Source organism: Engystomops pustulosus, chromosome 10 (assembly GCF_040894005.1).
Source record: "Engystomops pustulosus chromosome 10, aEngPut4.maternal, whole genome shotgun sequence".
Taxonomy (NCBI): domain Eukaryota; kingdom Metazoa; phylum Chordata; class Amphibia; order Anura; family Leptodactylidae; genus Engystomops; species Engystomops pustulosus.
Window position 1 is genome coordinate 88,824,026 of NC_092420.1, and position 19,946 is coordinate 88,843,971.

At 49.9% G+C, this 19,946-nt stretch overlaps 3 protein-coding genes across 4 annotated transcripts in view; 2 read left to right on the top strand and 1 right to left on the bottom strand.

The window, feature by feature from the left end:
- EFCAB14 (EF-hand calcium binding domain 14) overlaps positions 1–6,241 on the top strand; it is a 15,043-nt gene extending 8,802 nt beyond the window's left edge. Inside the window, exons 4-10 of the mRNA XM_072128161.1 lie at positions 1–82; positions 160–270; positions 578–739; positions 2,410–2,460; positions 3,003–3,084; positions 3,678–3,782; positions 5,573–6,241. The exon at positions 1–82 is cut by the window's left edge and continues 17 nt beyond it. Of these exons, the coding sequence (XP_071984262.1) occupies positions 1–82; positions 160–270; positions 578–739; positions 2,410–2,460; positions 3,003–3,084; positions 3,678–3,782; positions 5,573–5,736 (757 nt within the window). The 3' untranslated portion in view covers positions 5,737–6,241. The remainder of the gene's footprint in view (positions 83–159; positions 271–577; positions 740–2,409; positions 2,461–3,002; positions 3,085–3,677; positions 3,783–5,572) is intronic.
- A 2,123-nt stretch (positions 6,242–8,364) lies between these two features.
- On the bottom strand, positions 8,365–11,680 carry LOC140104576 (G2/mitotic-specific cyclin-B1-like). Its single transcript, XM_072128162.1, has 9 exons — positions 11,509–11,680; positions 10,797–10,934; positions 10,630–10,719; positions 10,094–10,270; positions 9,629–9,787; positions 9,305–9,541; positions 9,087–9,227; positions 8,905–9,015; positions 8,365–8,584 (listed from the first exon to the last, which is right to left on the bottom strand). The coding sequence occupies exons 1-9, from the start codon at positions 11,527–11,529 to the stop codon at positions 8,480–8,482; spliced, it is 1,179 nt and encodes a 392-aa protein (XP_071984263.1). The 5' UTR covers positions 11,530–11,680; the 3' UTR covers positions 8,365–8,479.
- Positions 11,681–11,737: 57 nt separating this feature from the next.
- Positions 11,738–16,434, top strand: ATPAF1 (ATP synthase mitochondrial F1 complex assembly factor 1). Of its 2 annotated transcripts, none has more exons than XM_072128164.1 (9): positions 11,738–11,961; positions 12,246–12,354; positions 12,512–12,553; positions 14,527–14,589; positions 14,709–14,759; positions 14,838–14,885; positions 15,028–15,123; positions 15,213–15,320; positions 15,766–16,434. In XM_072128164.1, exons 1-9 carry the CDS (start codon positions 11,753–11,755, stop codon positions 15,919–15,921), a joined length of 882 nt encoding a protein of 293 aa, XP_071984265.1. In that variant the 5' UTR covers positions 11,738–11,752; the 3' UTR covers positions 15,922–16,434. The 2 variants fall into 2 exon arrangements, with proteins under 2 accessions (XP_071984265.1, XP_071984264.1); XM_072128163.1 differs by having other exon boundaries at positions 11,865–12,163.
- Positions 16,435–19,946: the final 3,512 nt, after the last annotated feature.

Consider the following 19,946-nt stretch of genomic DNA (forward strand, 5'->3'; position numbering starts at 1 on the left):
TGCAGTCACTCAGCTTAGGACCAATCTGAAGTCGGCCTCCGATTTGATAAACCTTCCAAAAACAATGGAGGAGCTGCAGAAGGTATGAGTGCTCCTGGCCCCTCCGCCCTTGGCCCGGCTCTTCCCGTCTCTGCTCTTACCCGGTGTCTTGTGTCTTAGAGCGTGGCCACCCTGGGCAGTACAGTGACCAGCGTCCATCATGACGTGGAGACGCTACAGACCGCAGCCGAGGAGCAGAGGAAGAGGGTGGAAGACCTGCAGAAGGATCTGGTTAGTGTCTAACCCAGTAGGTTGTATTATTTAAAGGGCATCTACCACCAGGATGAAGGACTATATGCAAATGAGCCTGAGGGGCTCTGGGCTCCATAGGGGTTAATGTAACCCAGAGCCCCTCAAGCTCATTTGCATACAGTCCTTCATCCTGATGTCCTTTATGACGAGGCTTCTGAGTACAGATGGCCCAGTGCATCATGGGAGGTGCTACACGGGGTCTCCATCTCATGAAGGTCACTGTTCTCATGCCCCCTCTCCCCTGGATTTGGGGGGTCTCAGATGTGATTGTCTGTTTCTGCTGTAGGTGCAGAGCCCCCTGGAGGATCTGAACGGCACGGTGATGCTTTATGTGCGGCAAAGCGATCAGCGGCTGCACAACATGGAGGCCACAGCGTTCAACCTGAGCCAGAGGGTGGCCGCCCTGGAGAGTGCCCACCTGACCAGTACGAAGGAGGACGCTGCTGGGGTGAGTGTAGGGGGCCGCAGGGGTGAGAATTGTAGGGGGCCGCAGGGGCGAGAATTGTAGGGGGCCGCAGGGGCGAGGCGTGTAGGGGGCCGCAGGGGCGAGGCGTGTAGGGGGCCGCAGGGGCGAGGCGTGTAGGGGGCCGCAGGGACGAGGCGTGTAGGGGGCCGCAGGGGCGAGGCGTGTAGGGGGCCGCAGGGGCGAGGCGTGTAGGGGGCCGCAGGGGCGAGGCGTGTAGGGGGCCGCAGGGGCGGGCCGTGTAGGGGGCCGCAGGGGCGGGCCGTGTAGGGGGCCGCAGGGGCGGGCCGTGTAGGGGGCCGCAGGGAAGAGGCGTGTAGGGGGCCGCAGGGGAATTCTGTTGGCGCCACTTACCTGCTAGGTGGTTGTGGAGTTATCCCTGAATGGAAGATCACACAACGATCCTCATAGATCCTATGGGGGGAGATTTATTATCACGTTTCTGAGGTTAAACTGTTCTAGTTGCACATGGAAACCAATCACAGCTCAGCTTTCATTTTCCCCACAACTAATTATAAAATAAAAGCTGAGCTCAGTAACTTGATGATAAATCTCCCCCCTATGTGTGTATATAGTAGCATCAAAATACAGTCCACAAAAGCCACACGACCCCCAGGTCGCAGGTCACAAGATGTGATCATTGGTTGTAGATGACTGTACTGGCGGACCAGAACCAGATCCAGCACACAACATACCATACACACAATACAAGCTTATAAAACACATTGCTGCACTTATACATACAGGATTGTGACTTATAGAAATAATATCATGTCTGACCTTGGGACTAGCGACGTTCATCATCAGAATCCAGAACCCCCCCCCCCCCCCTGTTCAGTTTTTAATTCTTTATTTATATAGCGCACACAGATTAGAGTTTGCCAAATGTCTCTGACCCCAATGGGGCTCACAATCTAATCTTACCAATATGTTTTGGAGTGTGGGAGGAAACCGGAGGACCCGGAGGAAACCCTGGCAAACATGGAGAAAACATACAAACTCTTTGCAGATGTTGACCCTGGGACTTTAACCCAGAACCCCAGCGCTGCAAGGTTTCCTCCTGTGGTCTCCACCTCAAGGGTTATTTTTAACTTTTTCAATGCCAGAGCACTGTAAGCGTTAGGGTTAGGGTTGTGACATTCCCATGAATCATTTCAGTGGTTCAGTATATAAGGCTGTGTGAATGTAGCCTTAGCACCTGATCTTTTTGTTTTCTTTCTACTTCTTCTTTTTTGACCCCTGACCTGGCAGGAAGTTCTTGCTCAAAGTTCACATCTGAAGAGCGATTACATTGTGTCCCCAGCTCCCCCCCCCCCCCCCATTGTCTCGTTAATGGTGTGAGGTATAATTAGCCTTCCGGGATCATGTGATCTGCCGAGGGCTTGTGAAATGTAGAGGTGTGAATATGGTTCTGGTCTGGGTCTATAGTCCATATAAGATCAAGGAAAGTTCTTGTGTCTGACATAAGCGTAACATGGAGTCACCGCCGGCTGCAGGAGACGATTACGCCCCGAGCTCTGATAATCGGAGGGATCACGGCAATGCACGAGCTCCAATCACATGTCCCTCCTGTCACTGGCGTCATTGATCATTAGTGACGTGAATTGTGGATTCTGCTGCTGCTATGGACTGTACCATTTTCTGTTTTTCTTTAGCTGGTAAATGCTACGCACTGGAGTAACGAGAGCCACACGGAGGCCGCTGAGGTAGGAGATGTCTGTCTGGCAGTAAGGGCTCGATTTATGGTCCGTGTCTAGTTCTGCAGAGTCTTATTCTATGCGCCCTTTTCCCCATTCCCACCCTCCTACAGGGTCCCACCTAAACCTGGCCCGCCTTTTCCCGGGTAAACCCCTTTAACCCCTGTTAACCCTTGCTCCGACTTTTCCAGGGTCAACCCCTGCTAACCCTTGCTCTGCCTCTTTCAGGGCCCCCCCCCTGCTAACCCTTGCTCCGCCTCTTTCAGGGCCCCCCCCTGCTAACCCTTGCTCCACCTCTTTCAGGGCCCCCCCCTGCTAACCCTTGCTCCGCCTCTTTCAGGGTCCCCCCCTGCTAACCCTTGCTCCGCCTCTTTCAGGGCCCCCCCCCCTGCTAACCCTCTCTCCGCCTCTTCCAGGGTCTTTCTCTCTTTCTGGCAGTAGATCTGCAGCACACAGCTGCATACAGTGGGGGGGCCTCCGCCTTCAGCATAGCCCAAGTCCTGGGGGCTCAGGTGGATCTGATCCGGTCCCTTCTCTTCTTCTCTCCATAGAGCTTAAAGCCGGAGATCCGGGAGCAGCTGCAGCTCATCCACATGTTGACCAATGCCCCGGACAGTGACAAGGAGGAGAGGGGTGAGTGTGCTGGCAACGTCTGGGGAGGGCGTATCACCTGACCACGTAGTGTCCATACACACAGATGTGCCCCCGCCCACCTCAGCGCTGGGGGTGGAGCAGTGTGGGAAGCCACACCCATTACTTTTTTTTTTTTTTTTTCCTGCAAATCATTGGCCACGTACTGACCACGTTGGTTCATGGACAGGAGGTGATAACTGTGGCACATTGCAAATCTCCGCTCCTTACCCCCCAGAGGTGCAAAGCCATAGCTAATTCACCAAATAATCCAAAGTTCTGGAGCTGCACCTGTCACACACCCAGGGCCCCACCTCAGGGGTCCTGGTGCAGCCTCCAGTAGTGGGGATCTTTGCATCAGGGAGATGACACTTTCATACATAAAGGCGACTACATCCGTGTAATAGACATGAACGTGTTCTGAGATATAAGGGCGATAAAGAGGGTTGGGGTAAGTCGTCAGTCGTGTGGCCTACAGCCACACACAAGGGTGGGGGTCTTCATATCTGACTAGTGCTCAGGGTTCAGGGACCCCCAGAGATGGGCGGCCGATAGGCTCCAGATGGGAGACATTGTATTTGGTGTTTTTGATGCAGATGACGCTGTGACCTCTCCGCCGCCGCTGGACAAGAAGAAGCCGAGGTCCCTAAGAAGAAGACAACGTCGTGGCCTCTTATTACCAAGAACATTTACCCTACAAGGTAGGTGTCTCCTACATCTCACTTACTGTGGGTTGCAAAAGTCTCCAAATCCCTTGAACTCTTCCCCGTTATAAACATTAAAGCAACAGACTAAATGCAAATGAATAGAGAATGATTAACAAATACACAACACGGGGGTCAATCAGTAATAATCTATCACACAAAACGTATAACCTGAGGTTCTCTGCCTAACTGGTTCCCGCTGCATGGAGAGAGGCTGAGCCCTCTCCATAGCCGGTAAGTCTTTGCCGCAAAGACTTACCGGTAACACCCGCGATCGGTGCGGGCAAAGCTGCTGGCAGCCTCAAAAAGGATCAAAGGATCATCGCTCCCCGTGACGTCATCGGGGAGTGGTGATCCGTCTCCATGGTAGCCTCGGGTCTTCCGAAGACCTGAGACTATTTCATTTTAACCCCTGGGAATTTTGTATTGAACACTGAGGTTTCCTCACACTGCTGTGCTCTCTGAATATATATAGACCCTGTGCTACAGCACTGATACACAGGCTGCGAAATCTCAGAGAAATCACAATTTCCAGATACAGAATATAAATCCATATTTCACTGTCCAACTGCAACTGACCGCACTGGCGCAATAGCGCCAAAAGTCGAAAATGGCACTTTTTTGCCATTTTGAAAACATTAAAAAAAAATCTATAAAAAGTGATCAAAAGGTCGTACAGTCCTAAAAATTATATCATTGAAAATATTATCAAATGTCGCAAAAAAGGACACCACCCCCAGCTCCGTACACCAAAGTATGAAAAAGTTATTAGCGCCAGAAGTTGGCAAAATAAAAAAAAAATTTGTACAGGAAGTTTTAATTTTTGTAAATGTATGAAAACATTATAAAACCTATACAAATTTGTCATCCCCGTAATCGTACCAACCCAAAGAATAAAGTAGACCTGTCATTTGGGGCGCTCAGTGAAAGCCGTAATATCCAAGCCCACAAGAAAATGGCGCAAATGCGTTTTTTCACCATTTTCGCTGCGTTAGGAATTTTTTTTCCCGCTTCCCAGTACACGGCATGGAATATTCAATACCATCCCTATGAAGTGCAATTTGTTACGCAGAAAACAAGCCGTCACACAGCTCTGTACGTGGAAAAATAAAAAAGTTATAGATTTTTGAGTGAAAAATGGAAATGAAGAAACAGGAAAGGGCCCGGTCGTTAACTAGTTAAAGGGAGTCTAGCAGCAGTTGGAGGCAGCGCAGCCAGGGATAGGTATTGTCCCTGGAGAGATGTGTAATCAGACCTCACACTGCTGTGCTCTGTGCTCTCTGCAGCCAGTGTTATGTATTGTCCCTGGAGAGATGTGTAATCAGACCTCTGTGTGCGGTCAGTTGCAGTTGGACAGTGAAATATGGATTTATATTCTGTATCTGGAAATTGTGATTTCTCTGAGATTTCGCAGCCTGTGTATCAGTGCTGTAGCACAGGGTCTATATATATTCAGAGAGCACAGCAGTGTGAGGAAACCTCAGTGTTCAATACAAAATTCCCAGTATGAGATTACACAAAGCAACATTTACACATCTCTCGATGGACACTACTAACACTAGTTGCAGAGAGCACAGCAGTGTGAGGACACAAACAATTACAATTCCGGATTATCAACCATTTTTACTTTCACTAAGGTTCCATGATTACTAGGGGTGATCTCTGGAGACATCCGGCCTGGTGTCTCCACCATCTATATATTCCTACCCGGGGTCTGGTATCTATGAATCCCCCTCCCCTTTTCCGAGACTGTTTAAAATTGATTGGGACTGTCTCTTTTTGTCTAGATCTTGAGGAAGTCTTCAGGCAGACGGTGCAGGACCTCGATGGGACCCTTTCCCGTCAGCAGGTGGAGCGTCACCTGGGCCGGGTCCAGTCCCTGCAGGACTATGATACTGATGGTGACGATCGCTATTCGCTGGCAGAGCTGAAGCCGCTGCTTGGTGTGTGATATTCCATAGGAGCCGCCAGTATAGGGTGACACGTAGCGATGGCTGCGCCCGGATGGCGCCAGTGTCTGACACTTCTGGACACACAAGTCCTTTTATTTTTATCGATGTCTCGTTTTATAGTTTTCATGAACTTGCCTTAAATTTTGTCTTGCACTTTACCTTGCACCTGCTCCCCTACCTCACATAGCGGTGAAACATGGCCCCTGCATGGAGGAGCGGTGCCCCCCAGGGTTATAGGACCTCTCAAAGGTATAGAACTGTCCTGCTGGGGGAGACGCATTACATCCCCTACAACATTGTAAGCCCCTCCAATAGGGGGCAGTGAAGGTGATTGCCTATGGGGGGCCAGTGACCCCCATTACCCTGGACGGATGCACATGGTGGGCTGCAGAAGAAGGACATGAAGGTCTTCCATCAATAAACCCCTCAGGATGCTGCAGCTGTGGACATTATCCAGAGACATGGCCCCTCTATGTACATGACTAATAAAGTTATTTGTAGAAATGGAAGTGTTCCTGTTGCATTACAATAACCCATCCAAGGCTCATATACAGCGCTGCCCCCAGGGGTATAAATAGCCCAGGGGGCTGCAAACAACTAATAAAAATATATAAAAATCAAATCATGGGCAAGTTTGCTTTCATCACAGCCTGAAATGTCCAATCAGAATATACCAGTGATGACCCCATATGGTGACTGTAGTAACCCTAATTCACCCCTTCATATAGTCCCATAAATGCTCAAGAAAAACATCTTGCCCACAAATAAAGAACCCCATAGGGCTAGGGGACAACAAGGTTACAAAATGTGGAATTTTCCAGCTTTGCAGTAGATAGAACAGAATAAATGGTTTGGAGGGGGGGGGGGAATTGAAAAAAATACTTAAAGTGAACATGTCACCAGGGAAATATTCATTACAGACCAGTTGCAGAAGCTCATTACAGCTGCATTGCAGATATGTCTCTGCTCTTGGCCCCCACCTTTGTGCACCTGCTTCTCCCTCTGATGTCAGATCACCAGTATGTGAGCTCTGAAGGAGCAGGAGGATGGAGCTGTGAAGGAGCACAACGGTAGGGGCTGAGAGCTGAGGAGTTCACAGCATAGACAAGTCATATGTTTTTTGAAATGCAGCCAAACCAAAGCCCGACCCCTGGGACTACACAGATGATTCTGTCAGGGTGCAAGGTAAGTTAACACAATTATATTGTAAATGTAGATACTTCAGTAAAGCAGAAAGACACTTGCACTACAGGTGTTATGGGCTTCTGTAACTGGTCTTCTATGGAAATGAAGTCCCTGGTGACAAGACCAGATTTAAAGGGAACCTAACTATTCTGTATATTACACAGCAATTAGATGACATCCATTATGTCCCAAACACCAACAGATCAGCAGCTGATTGAAAGAACAGTGGAGACAGCGCCTCTTCTACTGGTCAGATCAGTACCATGTGACTGCAGCATTTAGGGGGCTCTAGTAAAGTCCCCAGAGCCCTTCTGGTTCATTAGCTTAATTCTAAGAGTTTGTATGGTATCAGTAAGTGTCACTGGTTTATCTATGCTTAATGGTAGATTCTTATAGGGATATTCTTGTCTGGGCATCCACTTAATTTCATTAATCTGTTATATATACACACACAAATAAGATATTTAAAATGTACCCATGTAAAGATAATTTCTCATAAATGTAGTCATATGGTCCCCTAGAAACAAGACTGACTACTTTGATACGACCACCTCTGCTGAAGGGATTGCACAAAGAAGAAGTTTTTGTATATGAAATGTCCTGTAGTAATGATCGCTGAATCCAGGGGGTCAGGCAGGACTCAATGAATGTCTGGCCACCGCTGCCAAAATGTGAGGTGGTCATATCCAAGGAAGCTATCTGGTTTCTAAGGGACAACATGGCTACATTTGAGAAATTCTCTTTACACAGGAAACTTAGTAACATCCAATTGAAGAAATTTTTACATGTTGCAAATGAATTAAATGTAAATGCCCAGATAGGAAAACCCCTTTAAGGACTACATTCAAATGACCTTGCGGGGATCCTGATATCAGACCCCCACATAGGTCTATGGCACAAGCAGGGGTGTAGCCAAGAGGCTGGGCCCCATAAACTTCTGAATAGAGCTGCCCTTACCTTTGTAAAATATATAATATGCACTGATATATACATTTATACACTTCCACAGATCTGTCCAAGAAGCTGCTGAGCACATGGGGAAGTGCACAGCAGGGATTCAGGATGAGATCCCTAGTCCTGTCCTCCCAATACTTAGCTGCCCATTCATGCTGTACGCTATGGAAGATGTGCCTTGTTATATACTGTACAGTGTATAGCATAATTGTGCACATCCTCTATTCTTTAGTGTGGCATGTTGGATGCTGGGGCCCCCTGACACTGCTGGCCCCATAGCGGCTACTGCTGTAGTTGCACCCCTGGACACAAGGTCACTGCTTTCTATGTAGGGAGAGAGGGCTGAGGAGCTCCTGTAGGCCGTGTGCAGCACTGATGTTATTGCACCAATAAGCAGAACCATGTGAATGTAGCCCAAGTGCATAGAAGGCTCAGCCACAGGTTACTGGAGCTTACACAAGTGTGAAATGACCACAGGAAAGATGAAATAAACGTTAAAAACCAGAACTTTATTTAAAAAAAAATGAAACTATTTACAAGAAGCACATAGTGCCAAGAAGCAGAGACCCCACCCAAGATCAGACCTCAGAGCCCCAGCCACGATCAGGACACGAGTGGCCGCGCCAGCTGCACAATAACCTCTGACCTCAGCTGCGGGATAGCGCTGATCTTCATCTGTTTGCTGCTTGCATATTTGTTCTTCACCGTCTGGGAAAGGGAAGCATGAAAATCCAGTCAGTAAATGGTTAATGTAGTTCTGTATGTGGAGATCTCCCTGTGAGGGATTCACCATCCCATACTGCACCCTGGGGCACCCATAGAGGGTGTGGATGAATAACTACAACGCCCATCAGAACACATACACCCCTGCAGTGTTGTGGGTTGTCTGAGGTCATGTAATGGACCACAAAGATGAATCGGACCGATGGTGCCAATATCATAATGAAATTCGGCAGTGGTGAAGGGTTTCCCTTTGTGAACCATCATCACATCCCAATCCCATCCAGCCACACCTGCGTCCATCTTACCAGGTGCTTGGTCAGGCCCTTGTTGACCTTCACGATGTTCTTGGCCATGTGCTGCATGACGGGGAGCAGCACTTCCTCAGAGTACGCCGTGTAGTGCTGCAGGGTTGGGCTCTGAGGGGGACAAGTCACATATTAGCACAGGGAAATCAGGACAGCAGGACAACATCTGAACGGCAACCTACCCATTCTCCGACATTGAAGACCTTGAAGGACAAGCAGGAGGCAGCGGCAGCGATCAGTGACGGTGCGAAGTGCACCATCTCATAGTCCACCATCACCAGCTCCATCAGATACTTGGCCAAACTGTGCTGCTCCGCAGTGACCTGGAGGAGCGATACAAGAGCTCAGCAAGGGGGTCAGGAGATTGAGAGAAGCACTCAAGACAAGGGTGGCCACTTACCTCTCCTATCTTGGAGGCTCTCCTGAGGAAATGCAGGGGCAGAGGTCTACCAATAGCAAACTTCAGCACCCGCAGGATCTTCATCTCCATCTCCCTGATCTGGGCCTTGGTGTAGGTGTGATCAGTCACAAAGGTGAAGTCTCCGATCTCTGGAGGATACATCTCCTCATACTTGGCTGCAAGGAACATGGCCGTTACGCCGACAAGCTGAAGCTGACTCTTGGGCACTGGGTTTTCCTGTAGGATTAGGAACATGATGTGAGAAGATCCGGAGATGTGATTGTATGAGAGGGAAGCAGAGAAGGTCATCTGAAAGATCAGCACCTGCAGGAAGCGGTCAATGATGCCGACTGTCATGAACATGGTCTCCTGCAGCAGCCGGAACTTCATCTGCACCTGGACCAGCCAGTCGATGAGAATAGCGCGCATGTTACCCGTCACCTCCTGCCCCTGAAGATAGTGAGGCCGCACCGCCTGGGCATCCTGCAGAAGAGACAATCAGGATCAGAACAAGCATGACCATGTCCAAGAATTAGTCCTCAATACATAGATTTCTACATTCACAACACTCCCCAGGGTCCCAAGGGTGCAGGTGTAGCAGGTCAGTACCATGCACCAAACTGAGCCCAACATGAGGGACAGAGCCAAAACCATAGTCCCCCATGTTACTACTTGGCACCAAGATCAACATGTGGCAAGAAGAGGAATCAAAGGTCCTGTGTATGACCCACTATGGGGAGCACCATATACTTTCTCCAGAACATGTCACAGCCTTAGCCCAGGCCTCACCTCCAGGCTCCTGAGGTACGAGTAGATGTCCTTCACATATTCACTGCAGAGCATGGGGTTTCCATCATCGTCAGCATCCACATCTTTGACCTGTATCAGGACATCGGAGAAGGCTTGGCAGAGCTCCTCTGGGAGACACCCCGATGTCTCCATGGGACTGGGGGAGCCAGGCACCACCTGCATAATGAGAGGCATTAGAAAAGAGGGTGCACACCCCCAGATCCAGCGTAGTCTACACCAGACCCCATCTACCCTGCCCTGAGGATGTAGGGCAGTTAGCAGGACAAAACCAAATCATTGGACGGAAGACCAAGAATCCAAAAAGGTTGGGGGTAGAGGCGTCATGCTGGTCAAAATAAGATCCCATCACCAAAATAAGGGTCAATCCAGTGTCACTAGCCCCACCCTCATGACTCCATTACAGGTCATGCAACTTCTGCTTCCAGCAATCTCCTGCCATTGTCCTGGGAGACAGGATTGTGCTCCCTGTATAGATGAGGAGTAACACAAGCCGCAGCCTGGGGCAAGACACTCACCTCAGGGACCACATTCTCCACCTTTGGGGGCTCTGGCACCTTCTCCACGGGTTTAGGTTTCTTAACAACTTTGGTTGCCGGCTTCACATCCTGAGAAGGGAAGACAAAGTTATCCTGGAGCCGCACAGGACGTGGGTAACAGAACATTTGGGTGGGGAGGGTCTCACCTTCAGCGGTACCTTGGTCTCAGCCCGGTTCCCAATGTCTCCCAGAGCAGTGCGGGGCCGCAGTCCAGGCTTAGACGCCAGGGGGCGCTTCCCCGCCACAGCCCCCTTCACATTGTTCTCAGCATTTAACAACATGTTCTGCAAGAGGAATAAGACAGTCAGGAGGTGAGACAAAAACTGAGGGGACCCCCCTCCCAGCAACCAAGGAGGGATCCAGGCTCTACAGAGGGAACCCCTTCTACTCCAACCACCAAGGAGGGGCACAGACATCACTACTGGGGAGACCCACTCCCCTGCAACCTCCAAGGAGGGACCCAGACATCACTAATGGGGGGACCTCATCCTCCCCTCCCACCAACAAAGAGGAGCCCAGACATCACTAGTGAGGGGCCCCTGTCCTCCCACCACCAAAGAAGGGCCCAGACATCACTACTGGGGGGGATCCCCTGTCCTCCCACCACCAAAGAGGAGCCCAGACATCACTGCTGTGTGGGGGGGGAGAGGGACCCTATCCTCCAGACACCAAGGAGGAGCCCAGACACCCAGACATCAATACTGGGGGAGGGGGCCCTGTCCTCCCACCACCAAATAGGAACCCAGACATCACTAGTCGGGCGCCCCTTTCCTCCAGACAGCACAGGCCGGAGGCCACACATGGCGGTAGGCAGAGGCCGGGGCACAGTCCTGTAGGAGCCGCTGTGGCCGCACTCACTCGGGTGATACGGAGAGACATTGCTGCGGTCTGGGCGGAGGTTTCGGCTGCGGTTCGGTTGGCGCTGCGGCGAGTAGGGTCTTTGATCCGATATCAGGGCGGTTCTGGTTCTCCTCCCGGTCCGCTACCTCTGGTCTCCACAGATCCCTTTCGGCTTCTGACGATCAGTAGCCTGTGTGTAGTTTAAATCCCCCGCTCGCCGCTTCTGATTGGTCTTTTCGAATATTTCCTTTTCACTGATTGGATGACGGCCTTTCCTATCGAATGCGTTACCAAGGCAAAGGGGGCGGAGACGTTGCGTCGTGACAACGGAGGGCTTCATTACAGAATGAGGCGGTTATCACTGGGGGCGTGGCCAAGGGTGTGGCGCATGCGCAGTGTGCGGAACTCGGTTAGTGGTGTCGTGTACCCGGCGGAGGAGATAGAAGGGACACAACCGGATGTGGTCGGAAGGTGATGGGATGATGGCAGCGGCAGTGAGACAGATGAGCCTGGGATACAGGGGGCTGTTAGCGGTGCGGAGCCGGACAGCCGGGCCTGTAACCCTGGGCTGCGTGTCCTCCCAGCTGCGCGCCTTCTCCATGAAGAAAGACCCGGAGCTGGAGGAAAACCCGTACTACAGCAAATACCGCGAGAAGATCCAGGACTTGCGCCGGTGCGCCCCCTACTGGTGACCCCAAGTGCTGCGGGCGGGGTGATGTATTTTGGGGGTTCACTCTCCATGTCTCCCCCTACAGGTCAGACCCTGCAGAGTTTGATGCCAGGATGGAGAAGAGGAAAGAGGTGCTGCAGCGTCCAGTGGGGTCCTCACCCCAGGCCCAATATGTGCGAGCGGTGGAGGAAAAGGTGGGTGATGGTGCCCTATGTGCCCCCGGCCCCCACCGCTGGCACGCCTGGCTTCTGATTCCCCAGGTTCCCGATCACACCCCCTCTTCTTCTGGCACCCCATCTTTCAAGCCCCTGGTACCCCGGGTCCTGATGTCACTGCCGTTTTCTCTTTCAGGTGACCTCTGGGTCAGTGATGGAAGGATTCACTAAAAACAAGGTGAGAGTCAGAGACCTGCCGGCAGATTGTGGAGGAAAGGGACATGTTCTCAGTATGTTTTTAATCCCGAATATCCCAGATCCATTGTACAGCAGCGCGTTTGTCTCGTAAAACGTTATCCGTGTCTGAGCCTAGAACTGCTGGACGGCTCTGGTGCGTGGAGATTTGGGACCTTATTATTATATGGTATTTTTAAGCTATCGTGTTAAGACCCAAAAAAAATTAAAAAGTTACTTCAGCAGCTCAATGCATCCTGATTCACTGCGCGAGCACCACGGGAAATAATCGTGTTTATATGGCGCCATCACATTTTGTCGCGCTTTACAGATTATGTGGAACATATACAAATAAAATAAGACATTAAAAGAAGAAGATCCCATCCAGGGGTCGGACTCATTTATTTTCCTGGAGATTAATAATAATCCTCTTTCCATTTTTGAGGAGTATTTTTAGCCGAGGAGTTTGATATTTTCAGTAATAGAAATATTCCATAGTTTAAAATGATAATAATTGGTATTTATATAGGACCCAGACCAGGGGGTTAGAGAACACATTGGGGCACATTTACTTACCCGGTCCTGTCGCAATCCCGCGGTGCGTTGTCCGACCAGGTTTCGGGTCTGCTGCGGATTTCTAAGCTCGTGTGCCCGTATTCCTGCATCCGTCACTTCTGCGCCGTGGTCCGCCGGAGTTCACCTGCTTCTTCCCAGTGTATGTGAGTGCTTGATCTTGTGACACAGTTCTTTTTTAAAATTCCGCGGTTTGTCCGAATCCATCGGGTTGTCCAAAGGCCACGCCCCCTGATTTCTGTCGCATGCAAGCCGGCGCTAATGCGTCACAATCCGATCATGTGCGCCAAAAACCCGGAGCAATTTGGCGCACATCGGAAATATTAGCGAAACCCAACGGAATCTGGGTCCTGCGGACCCTTAGTAATTGAGCCCCATTGTGTGTTTTATATGCAGATGACATGTAGCAGTGATGTGTAGACACAGACATGCAGAGAGGAAGCACATGGCTCTTTCCCTGCATGTCTGTTATATATCCTGATGTCATCACCGGATCCCCCGGAATTAGTGTGCGCAGCCCCCTGTCCCCGTACAGGATCCTGCGCATGACACCAGACAGGGATGTTTCTAGGCTATTCGGTTTAGAGAGAGGGCTTTGGGGGAGACACTTTTCTAATGTTACACGCACGCCTCAGCTGGTGCCGAAGCGCCTCATGCACGTAAAAATAGCAGGAAAGGGACCTGACGTTTTGCGCTGTCACTTACTATGGAGACCAGAGGGAGGAGATCCAAAGTACCAGGGTTAGGATGGGCTTACTAACTCTGGAGCCCTTCCACTTCATCTACATTAAAAATTATTTATAACTTTAAATTACAGGAGCAGAGGCCCTAATAAACTTATAGCTGTATTCCCCCTGCTAGGAGCTACCCAGCACCATTAGGGTATATACAGGTATAAACCAGGGGTGGATTTTCTTTAACACAATACCAAAAGTGGAGCTCACATATCTGAAGTGACGCTCCTCGGCAGGACTTGCCCCCTCTTTAGCTCTTGTCTGTGTCACATGACTGGTAGCGTAGTGAGGGGCCCTGGTCCTCTTCATGTCCTTATAGGGGGAGATTTATCACTTGTTTGTGGTGTATTTGCTGCTTGGACGCCTGGTCTTGGTTTAATTCATGTAGGTTTGTGTAACAATAGATATTTTTGGATAAAGTGAGAATCAACAATTTTCAGAAAAAAACCATACAAATATAAAAACCTCAATCCAACGACGAAGCACAACCCAAACATTTAACACAAAAATAAGATGAGGATAGACGGAAATAAAAAAAAAAAAAAGAACCTGTAATATAGAACAATGCACCATCGTGACACATGACCCCCACATACTGTATCCGGATGAATGTTGGGGGAGGGGTAAACACTTCTGTATATAACGGCAGTAATTGTCGTTTTCTCTTTAGACCCTGAACTCCTTGCTGAACATTGAACTGGTGAAGGAGAAGAGCGCAGAAGAAATTACCCAGGTAAGCGACTCCACCCTCCTGTCACATTACAAGATAGACTCCGCCCACCGGGTCACATTTATTTGGGAGATACCCATGGGCCTTTGGCACCTTGTAACTTGTTTTTTATGCCTTTCTAGATCTGGTCGAAGTTTTTTTCCACACGAGACGCAGTGTACGCTGTTATCCCAGTGAGTGGACGGAGGCGCAGAAATAGGGGAGGAGCTTGAGGGATGAAGCCGCTCATTTTGTCTTCATCTTCTCTACAGGGAGACGTCTATGACCTGATCCAGAGCCGATCTGAGCGTTGCCCCTCGGTGAGTAGCGTGTGCGTCTGGCTGTGGCAGTCCGGAGGCCTGTGTGGCGGGGGCGGTCATTGCTCCTCCCGTGGTGCGGATTTGTTTAATTCCAGGGGTCGTGGATGTTGGAGCAGATGATGGAGCCTGTCTCTTGTTGCAGTTCCTGTATGCGCTGCCCCGGGCGGAGGGCTACGAGTTCTTTGTTGGTCAGTGGTCGGGACCAGAGCTTCACTTTACTGCACTGATAAATATACAGGTGAGGTCCGTGTGTGGAGGTATCGCAGAGGCAGATGCGTTCAGATATTGGTTCTCTGGGTAAATCCTTGAAGATGTTTTGTCTTACAGACAGCGGGAGACTCTGCGCCGAGTCAGCTGATCCTATATCACTACAGCGAACTCCGGGCGGATAAAGGGATTGTGTTAATGATGGCTGAGTGCGACTCCAAGCATCTGGTAAAGTCTCCTAACAAACAGCCGTGTGTCAACAGAAGGCACCATTTCCCCCATACTAAACTGCACCAACAGGGGGGTCCCTGCTCGCCATCCCACACTGATCCGACAGGGGGGTCCCCGCTCCCCATCCCACACCGATCCGACGGGGGGTGGGGGTCCCCGCTCCCCATCCCACACCGATCCGACGGGGGGTGGGGGTCCCTGCTCCCCATCGCACATCGATCCGACAGGGGGGGGTCCCTGCTCCCCATCCCACACCGATCCGACAGAGGGGGGGGGTCCTCTTTGTATCCATGACAGTGACTCCCACCAGATCCCAGATGCTGGTGTTAGTGTATGTGCTCTGTACAGGAGGTACTCTATGGTTATTGGACCTTCTTGGGAACCTCTAACCCAGCAGCTTTCTGGCAGAGAATGATTGGAGTTTGTCGTTTTGTCTTTGCAGGGTGTCCAGGAGGCGCAGTGTTTGGCCAATCAGGTGCAGCTTTTCTATTCTGGGGATCAATTTAATATGGTGGAGACTTTTAACCACAATCCCAGTGACTTCAAGTACATGACCGTAGTGTCTGCCCTGCAGCATCTCCCGACGGGAACCGTCTAAGTGGATTTGTGACCTCCCAGACGTGTGCACAGCAAAACAACACTGCTGCATCTCCTCTGATAGGGACTGTAGGTCCCTGCGGCGTCATGTGATCGTTTGCTGTGGGGGAGGCTGTTGGTGTGCAACGTATGACTGTCCTATAGTGTTGCTCCCACATCACACCAGCAGGGGGCAGTGTGTCACCCAATTGTGCCATAGCCCAGATTTTAATAAAACATAAAAAAAACATGCAGCCAAGAAACGATCCGGCCTGGGATGGCTCCCCGACAGACTAGGAACCTGAGCCTAGAGCATCACAGCGCAGAGCTGACTACAGGAGGCGGCCGAGACCCTCTACACTGCCTCAAGGCCTCGGGGACCAGACTCTTCAGCACCACAACCCAGTACGAAGCTATAGGAGACATAAAGGACACCCGTCATCAGGTCTCTGTCACCACTACCTGCTGGAGCAGCAACAGGGATCCATCCCAGACTTTCTCGAGTCAATTCATATATAAATACATTCTAAAATCATCTTTTCTTTATTATGTAAATGAGGCTGGTCACATGGAGAGAGAAAGTGGTGTTGCCCCACCCCCTGCTCATGTCTGTAATATATATTAAAGCATTGCTGGTGTCTGTGCTTTATCAGCTGACATGTTGTGTTCTCCTACACAGGTGTTAGACACAAGTACCTGACATGTTCTGCTATACACAGGCTGCAGGAGGTGCTAGCACCAGGAGTGTCACATCCTTATACAGGCTGTCACCCATGTGTATAGGAGTATCACATACACACACAGGCTGCAGGGGGCGCCAGCACCAGGAGTGTCACATCATTATACAGGCTGTCACCCATGTGTATAGGAGTATCTCATACACACACAGGCTGCAGGGGGTGCTAGCACCAGGCGTGTCACATCATTATACAGGCTGTCAGTCATGTGTATAGGAGTATCACATACACACACCGGTTGCAGGGGGCGCCAGCACCAGGAGTGTCACATCATTATACAGGCTGTCAGTCATGTGTATAGGAGTATCTCATACACACACAGGCTGCAGGGGGCGCTAGCACCAGGAGTCTCACATCATTATACAGGCTGTCAGTCATGTGTATAGGAGTATCACATACACACACCGGTTGCAGGGGGCGCCAGTACCAGGAGTGTCACATCATTATACAGGCTGTCACCCATGTGTATAGGAGTATCTTGTACACACACAGGCTGCAGGAGGCGCCAGCACCAGGAGTGTCACATCATTATACAGGCTGTCAGTCATGTGTATAGGAGTATCTCATACACACAGGCTGCAGGGGGCGCAGGCACCAGGCGTGTCACATCATTATACAGGCTGTCAACCATGTGTATAGGAGTATCTTGTACACACACAGGCTGCAGGAGGCGCCAGCACCAGGAGTGTCACATCATTATACAGGCTGTCAGTCATGTGTATAGGAGTATCTCATACACACAGGCTGCAGGGGGCGCAGGCACCAGGCGGGTCACATCATTATACAGGCTGTCAGTCATGTGTATAGGAGTATCTCGTACACACACAGGCTGCAGGGGGCGCCAGCACCAGGAGTGTCACATCATTATGCAGGCTGTCAGTCATGTGTATAGGAGTATCTCGTACACACACAGGCTGCAGGGGGCGCCAGCACCAGGAGTGTCACATCCTTATTTAGACTGTCAGTCATGTACCAGGAAGGGGACGCTTAATTGTACTGGCTGTCAAACACTAGGGGGGGGGGGGGGGGCTGAGCCTTACACTCATGAATAAGCTGGACTGTTGTTTATGATAATTACTCATTGGACCTCTCTCAGGTCATTTGCATACAGTTTTAAGACCTGATTGTTTAAGTTTACAGGCATGTAGAGGGACAATGTAGGAATAGGGCCAATGCTCTCTAATGGCAGTTTATGAAAATATGTTTTGTTTTTGGGGTTAATTTGCCTGACGGGTTCTTTAAACCCAATGACTGTGTGTGTGTGTGTGGGGGGGGGGATAGGAGAGGAGTTTCCACAATTCCAATCAGAGCGTAAGTAACCCTATACCAGTGATGGCAAACCTTTTAGCAACCAAACTGAAACCCGAAACCCGCTTATTTATCGTGAGGTGCCAACCAAAAGTTAAAGCAGTAAATTATTGCTCCCTGTTCTTCAACAACTTTCAGTCAGATTGGCCTCCTGAGAAAAGCAACACAGTACAAAGAAGGAAAAGTTTCATCATTTTAGCTTCTTTCCAGTGTCCCCCTGTACACCGAGAATCATGGGGCCAGCAGCAGAAGGTCCTCCAAAGATAATTCAGCCCTGTCTACTCATTCTCCCTCTTTCTACAGTTCTAAATAGAGAAACAAGTATCAAAATATATCTGAAAGCAGCATCTTTTAAGTGGCCTGCAACTGCAGGAAGATTCTTTGAGTTCTGTCTGATGTGCTGGGCTGATGGTCCAAGTGGCCACAAAAAGGGCTTGGAGTGCCGCCTCTGGCACCCGTGCCATAGGTTCGCCACCACTGCCCTATACCGAAAGAGGGGTCACACTATGGGGTATATACTGTAAGAGGGGTCACACTATGGAGTGTATACGGTAAGAGAGGTCACACTATGGAGTCTATACTGTAAGAGGGGTCACACTATGGAGTCTATACTGTAAGAGGGATCACACTATGGAGTCTATACTGTAGAGGGGTCACACTATGGAGTCTATACTGTAAGAGGGATCACACTATGGAGTCTATACTGTAGAGGGGTCACACTATGGAGTCTATACTGTAAGAGGGATCACACTATGGAGTCTATACTGTAAGAGGGGTCACACTATGGAGTCTATACTGTAAGAGGGGTCACACTATGGAGTGTATACGGTAAGAGAGGTCACACTATGGAGTCTATACTGTAAGAGGGGTCACACTATGGAGTCTATACTGTAAGAGGGATCACACTATGGAGTCTATACTGTAGAGGGGTCACACTATGGAGTCTATACTGTAAGAGGGATCACACTATGGAGTCTATACTGTAGAGGGGTCACACTATGGAGTCTATACTGTAAGAGGGATCACACTATGGAGTCTATACTGTAAGAGGGGTCACACTATGGAGTCTATACTGTAAGAGGGGTCACACTATGGAGTCTATACTGTAAGAGGGGGTCACACAATGGGGTCTATACTGTAAGAGGGGGTCACACTATGGGGTCTATACTGTAAGAGGGGTCACACTATGGGGTCTATACTGTAAGAGGGGTCACACTATGGGATCTAAACTGTAAGAGGGGTCACACTATGGAGTCTATACTGTAAGAGGGGTCACACTATGGGGTCTATACTGTAAGAGGGGTCACACTATGGGGTCTATACTGTAAGAGGGGTCACACTATGGGATCTAAACTGTAAGAGGGGTCACACTATGGAGTCTATACTGTAAGAGGGGTCACACTATGGGGTCTATACTGTAAGAGGGGTCACACTATGGGGTCTATACTGTAAGAGGGGTCACACTATGGGGTCTATACTGTAAGAGGGGTCACACTATGGGATCTAAACTGTAAGGGAGGTCACACTATGGAGTCTATACTGTAAGAGGGGTCACACTATGGGGTCTATACTGTAAGAGGGGTCACACTATGGGGTCTATACTGTATGAGGGGTCACACTATGGGATCTAAACTCTAAGAGGGGTCACACTATGGAGTCTATACTGTAGGAGGGGTCACATTATGGAGTCTATACTGTAAGAAGGGTCACACTATGGGGTCTATAATGTAAGAGGGGTCACACTATGGAGTCTATACTGTAAGAGGGGTCACACTATGGGGTCTATACTGTAAGAGGGGTCACACTATGGGGTATATACTGTAAGAGGGTCACACTATGGGGTCTATACTGTAAGAGGGGTCACACTATGGAGTCTATACTGTAAGAAGGGTCACACTATGGGGTCTATACTGTAAGAGGGGTCACACTATGGAGTCTATACTGTAAGAAGGGTCACACTATGGGGCCTATACTGTAGGAGGGGTCACATTATGGAGTCTAT